We start from the raw sequence: 6,866 nt of genomic DNA on the forward strand, positions 1-6,866 counted from the left end.
CATTAATTGTTTATTAAATATATTATATAAGTTATAAAACCTTTGAATTGTTAATCATTATTAAGAGACTTTTGAGTGATATTCATTAAAATAGGATGTTTCAAATACATGAGGTGTTTGCAAATTTTTATGGGGGTTTCAAATACATGAGGTTTAAGGAAAAATGCTAGCTTTATAAGTATGTATGATAAGTAATTTAATATACAATGTAAAATATTTGAAAGGTTATATAGCATTTATTATGAAATTTAATAGAATGATCTATTTTACATATATAAATATCACTAAAATATTGATTTTAAATTTAAGAAAATGAAAAATACAAGAACTTGACAAGTGGAAAAAAAATAATTCAAAAACTCTTAGAAAATGACATGTGTCAAATTCAATGATTACATGACATTTGACAAAACTGATTTTCATTTATCAGGTTAAAAATGGGTTAAGTGGGGATAAAGACTCAAAGCTATACTACGTGTAATTCAAACCAAACAAGTCATCACGTCTTTAAAGGAAAATGAATTAAATATCAGATTAAACTTGACCACATAAATAAGATATATGTCACATCTTGAAGGTAAAACAAGGAATCAAATATCAAATTGAGTTATTGATCATTGGTGACAATGCTATAAGAGTGAATGCTAGGCCAAAATAGAAGAACAAACTATTAAAATGGCAGGAGACAAAGTGAAGCTATTGGGATTTTGGGGGAGCCGTTTCACGCTACGTGTGAAATGGGCACTAAGCATAAAAGAGATTGAATATGAGTATGTTGAAGAAGATCTCCCAAACAAAAGTCCAATGCTTTTGCAATACAACCCTGTGTACAAAAAGATACCAATTCTTGTACACAATGGTAAACCAATCTTGGAGTCACTTGTGATCCTTGAATACATAGATGAGACATGGAAAAATCATCCACTTCTTCCCGAAGATCCTTTTGAGAGGGCAACATCTCGTTTTTGGGCAAAATTTGTAGATGACAAGGTAAATTTTATATCTAAAAACTTGCTTTTATGAAGAACATAGATTGTGAAGTAGATTGTCTTTGGTATGTTCTTGGTAAAATATGGAATTTTATCTTTTTTGAGTGTTTGTGGCTGTGGACTCGCCAAATATTTGACTTATTAGTATTTTCTTACAGCTCCTATTGGTTATACCCATACTGCTCTTAGTTTGTTCATTCGGTAAGATGTTATTGAATAAATTTTTTGAATTGTAATTTTTATATCTTATGTAAACTGTGTAATATATACAAAAAGAAATTAATAATTGTATTTATGAATTTATAAGAACAATATCTAACTATAGCTGATTTTGATTATATCTTATCATAAGGTTTTAAATAAGTCTCGTAATTTCGCAAAGTTGATTTTAATTCTATTTCATGTAAAATGATCTTTAGTATCCTATACAAACTTTGTATGTGAAAAAAATGAGTTTGTTACCATATCTTAATTACCTTTTAAAAGGGTAATTTTAGATATTTTAAATAAAAATTAAAGAATTTGGATCAAATAATTTAGACAGCATTTTTTTTATTTTATTACCAATTTATATGTATATAAATGGCTTTTTATTACGAACTATGCATCTATGCTTTAGTGGTTGAATATAGTATATGTAAATTCATGCATATTTTGGTTTTTATTGAAATATGACTACATATTTTTAAACATGTTAAATTATTTTTGGGAAAGGGAAACAAACTACCTGTTGCTTCCAAACACTGATTTATACATTTTATCATATCAAGAGGTAATTAACATGAAGGTTTATCCCGAACCGACCATTATGAGCTGTATAGAATGTACAACATGTTACCAATTAATTTTGTTTTTTATATTTTCACCAAATTCTTAATTTTTGTTACGAAACAAATAGTTTTTGGAAAGGGAACCTTTCTAAAACATTTCTTAGGGGGTGTTTGGATAGGGAAAAAATAAGCTGCTTATTGCTTATTGCTTAATCCCACCGCAATAAGCAAATTTAAGTGTTTGGATATGAGTCTTTAAAAATCAGCTTATTGCGGTAGGAATAAGCAAAAATAAGTTGATTTTAATAAGCAAGGGGGGAATGCTTATTGTTTATTGGTCATTTTACTCATATAAGCTGTTTTATTTTGCCAAATACTTAACTGCTTATTGCTTATCTTGCTTATTCCCACCGCAATAAGCTAATCCAAACACATTTTAAAAAAATGTTTATTCTCACCACAATAAGCAAATAAGCAATAAGCTAATAAGCTAAAAATTATTTATCCAAACACCCCCTTAGAGTCCATGTCAAGAGGGCTTGAGTTCTCGGATTTGAGCATTACTCAATAGTTTACTCATAATATCTTTCGGTAGGACACCACAACGGCACAACCTACTAATTGTTTTTTTTTAGGATAATCCTCTCTAATAAATGAAGGTTTTTTTTTGTCATATGTCTTTTTCTCCTTCATTTTGCCACATTTTTTTTTCATTTTTTTTATTTTCCACTTGTTATTTTTTGAGGTTTTTCATTCTTAAATTAAATTTTCAGAATTTACGATTATATATATGGAAGGTTCTCATTTTATTCATGTAAAGTTATCATTTTCTAAATTTGAAAATAAATTCACATAAATGTTACAAAATCATTGATTTACTTTCTTTTTTTCAATTACTTTATAAAATGTTCAATGTTACATGTTGATATTAAACTTTTTATTTTTAATAAATCCGTATAGTACACGAATCTCACACCTAGTTTTTTTGAATATTTAATAGGTGACTGAAAAGGTTATGGATCATAAGTTATTTTTACCAACATCTTGTAAATGGTTAATCTTAGAGACAAATTTTCCAAAATGGAAATATTATATGTTCTTGGACAACTGATTGTTTTTTTTTTAAAATGACTAACTCATGTATCCTTTTTTTTTTTCTTTCATAAATTGAAGTACAAGCCGTGTAGCATTTTTATTTTTATTTTTTTGAGGCAAAGAGTTCATAATATCATTGAAGAACACAAAATACTATTTTTACGCAAGTGACTAAATTTTAGCCAGATGTCTAAGCTGTTTCTTAAGAATACCAAAATACATAAAACATAAACCATAATGAAGAGTCTGGATGTCTTTGATAAGTCGTAATATTAATAACGCGTCAAGTAGTCAAATTAGCCTTAAAATCCCCTAAAAGTGCTTTATGTTACTTTAAACGCAACACCTCAAGATTTATTTCATGGAACAAAAAATTTGTTTTTTTTTTTTTTCCTTCCAGTGCGTGCCAACAATTTTTCAGACGTTTTCGAGTACAAGCGACTTAAAAGATAAGGCTGCAAAGGAGACTCGAGAGAATCTGAAGACTCTTGAGAGTAGTTTGAACCCGCACAAACCCTTCTTTGGAGGCGAAAAATTAGGCTTTATGGACATCACAGTTGCTTGGCTTGGCATCTGGGCTCAAATGGTCGAGAAAATTGTAGACGTTATACTTTTGGACGATAAGGACACACCTTTGTTGAATGCATGGTTTAGATATGTTCTTGACTTACCTGTTATCAAGGACAATATTCCCCCTCTCGACAGATTACTAGCTCATAACAAAGATTTCCACGACCAGCTTATTGCTACTAACAGTTGATGTCTCTGACTCTCGATAGAACATGTGCCAATGAACTTGGTTTCCCTTCACACATGTGGGCCCATCGGTGATCCATGACGTATTGTTGGTGAATATCTGTCAATATAATGTTTCCCGTATTTGGGGTATGAAATACATTTTGGTAGCCTAATAAATATTAAGTTTCAGAGCAAAACTTAGGGATGATAAGAATAAGATGCATGTAATCAGGTGTGTTATTGGTACGTGAGTGCACAGCATTTAAATAGATAACAAAGTTTATGTATGTAAGATTGAATTATGGGGGTGTTTGGGATTGCTTGTTTAATAAGTTCATCTTTTTGTTAAAATTTTTATTTGTTTATCCAATACAAAAATAAAGTTTAAAAAATGTTTGAATCAGTCAAAACACAATAAACTAATATATTTTTTTTTACAGTTAGAAAATTTCTATCTATATATTTAAAATGCCCAAAATGACAAGGTGTGAAAAAGTTGATTGGTACGTGTGTCCGTACTAATTATGAAAAGAGAAAAAAAACAAGGTTATGATATATGGTATCAAATTGCAATAAACTTAGAAAGATACCGGCTGAAATCAAATTTTGTAGGGTAATTTTAGACATGAAAAATGACTTTTTTGGGTATACACATGCATTCCGTGGAGGGATCTCTGCGGAGCTCTGCGGAACGATAAATAGAGAACTTATTTTGTTTTAAAACCCTTGTCCACATAGGTACCTCCGTGGAGTGATTGGTCTGGTTATTCATTAAATCCTCCGCATAGGAGGTGATGAAGGGCTCCGTGGAGACCTTAAAATCTTTCGCGGAATGGGTGATTGCAACATTATTAGCGACGGTTTTGTGATATAAATGATTTTTTTTTTCATTTTTTTGATCTATTTGCAATATTCAATCGGTTTTAGTGTTGAATTTTGTTTTCAAAGAAAATATGAGTTTTGTTATTTTATGTATGGGGGGTTTTCGGAAGATGAGTAATGGAATTAACACATACGTTAGACCAAAGTTTAACAACTTAGGTTTACTACTTCCGCCAAATTTTGACCGTCAAATATTGTTTGATTTGGTTAAAAGTAAGGCTAATGCGTTCAATAGTTAATATATCATTGTCATTTCAACACCCGGTTCATGAGTATGTTATGAATATTATAGACGAAGCAGATGTTCATGAACTTAGAAATGTAATGTTTGAAATGAAGGAGATTGTGCATTTGTATTTGGAGGTGTTTGATGGATGGGTCGAACAGATAGAAGCGGTTGACAAGATTGTACCATACAATGTTGAAAATTGTCACACCCCAAAACCGGAACGGCGGAAACGTTCGGGGGCGGAGGACGTTATGTATAGTATCGTAACAATTCAAAGTAGTAAATAAGCAACAACGTCATCCATTGCATTAATAGTATAATTTCATGCAAGTGTGTTCTTTTCATAGTAATAAGACACCAAAATGAATAATCAAAATAAAAGACGAGTCTTGACTGTGCTCCGTCTTCTCAAAACCTGCCATCGGTACCTATCTACTGATGACCTGAGAATACAAGTTATTTTGAAAGCGTAGATCGGCATTTAAGTTGGTGAGTTCATAAGTATTTTGTGTCAATGTTTGTATAAGTTTACTGAAAATGTTTGTGAATGCTCAATGTAAATGTTTGTATATGTTTGAAAACTCCTAGAAAATCCTATATTTTCTACTAGTATAAAAAGTAGTCTTCTACCAAGACCCGACTGTTTTGTATGTTTGTTTCTCTGTAAAAGTGAATGGTTTTCCCAAATATGACTATCATTACCAAAATATAGTTTTATATTACCCTTTATGTGAGAAGATCACAATTTGAATATGATGGGAAAATGTATGTGTACTGCAGTATTATTTGTATTAACTACTAAAGTAATAACTACCTTAAAACCAATGGTTTAATTAAGGAATAATGTGATAAGATTATTACCATACTAAACTGTGTAACATCCGGATTCCCAGGTATTCTATGTTGTTAATTATTTTTGGGTTAGAGAGAGGGACTCGACGAGTTGGCGCATAGACTCGTCGAGTAGGATCACGATCTGTTGACTGAATTAATGAACGGACTCGACGAGTCGGAAGGGGTGGACTCGACGAGTCCGCGCTGTGAGTTGAAACCCTAAATCCCCATACTTGTACCCTATTTAAAGGACCTTATGGCCCTTAGTTGCGGCTACCTTCGTCCTAGAGAGCACCATAGCATATGTGAGCCTTGAGAGAGTGAGAGAAGAGCCATTGTTCACCATTTCTTGTGTGTTTTAGCAAGACGGAAGGAGGTAGAACAAGCTAAGCGGGTTGAGGAGCTTGGATCCACTCTTATTTGATCAGAGGAAGCTGTTGGAGGTAACAATCTGTGTCATTCTCGTGTTTATGATGATTCTAGTGGAATCTAGGGTTTTCTTTATGCCTCTTTTAGTTTGAATCTGGAGTATGTGAGGTCCCAAGGCGAAATGGTTCATAGATCTGGACCTTAAGAGGTCCAGAGAGTCCTTACCACTCTGCTTTATGCCATACCTTTTGAGTTATGAGCCTAGGAGGCCATTTTAGAGGTTATTTCACCAAAAGAAGCTTTGGGTGTGTTGCATGTGTACCAAGATTCGGCCTTTACGTGATTATCATGCTTGGAAAGGTCAGATCTATAGATTAGAGAAGCAGATCTGACCTTAGAAGGTCATTTGAGTATGAACATGGAAGCAACTCGCCGAGTTCATAAGTGGACTCGACGAGTCGAGTCGGGGTTGCCCCGCAATTCGTGACAGGAGGAACCCGTTGAGTGGAGGGATGACTCGACGTGCCATGAGAGGCTAGAAAGATCCAGAGGACCTGCATGGACTCGCCGAGTCGCCCATGTGCACTCGACGAGTCGGGTCAAAGTTTGACCGTTGACTTTCGTTGACCTTAGGGTTCTGGTCAAGACTGATTCAAGAGAGTTTAGGAAGGGGTAGAATGGCCTTCTACCCAATCTTTAGAGATGAGACCATGAGAGAATATTGACTGGGAATGTTATTTGAATGATAGGAGGAGGCTAGGTCGGGACGTTGAGCACGAGAGTTTATCCGACTTCATTGAGGTGAGTCTTCTCACTATATTGTACCTGGAAGGGTACCTATGTGTGACCGGAAGGTCTTGTATGCTATGAGATGTATGTGGTATATGTTGTTATGTGATATGTATGTGTATTGTATGTTATGTATGATAAGGACCAGAAGGTCAAGATGACATGGAACGG

General features: G+C 33.3%; 1 protein-coding gene across 1 annotated transcript; it reads left to right on the forward strand.

Moving 5' to 3' along the window:
* The first annotated feature begins 589 nt into the window (after positions 1 to 589).
* On the forward strand, positions 590 to 3,924 carry LOC145138758 (glutathione transferase GST 23-like). Its single transcript, XM_079072783.1, has 2 exons — positions 590 to 990; positions 3,255 to 3,924. The coding sequence occupies exons 1-2, from the start codon at positions 676 to 678 to the stop codon at positions 3,612 to 3,614; spliced, it is 675 nt and encodes a 224-aa protein (XP_078928909.1). The 5' UTR covers positions 590 to 675; the 3' UTR covers positions 3,615 to 3,924.
* The last annotated feature ends 2,942 nt before the right edge of the window (positions 3,925 to 6,866 follow it).

This window comes from Lactuca virosa, chromosome 9 (genome assembly GCF_052849685.1).
Source record: "Lactuca virosa cultivar CGN04683 chromosome 9, Lactuca_virosa_CGN04683_v6, whole genome shotgun sequence".
In the NCBI taxonomy this organism is placed as follows: Eukaryota; Viridiplantae; Streptophyta; class Magnoliopsida; order Asterales; family Asteraceae; genus Lactuca; species Lactuca virosa.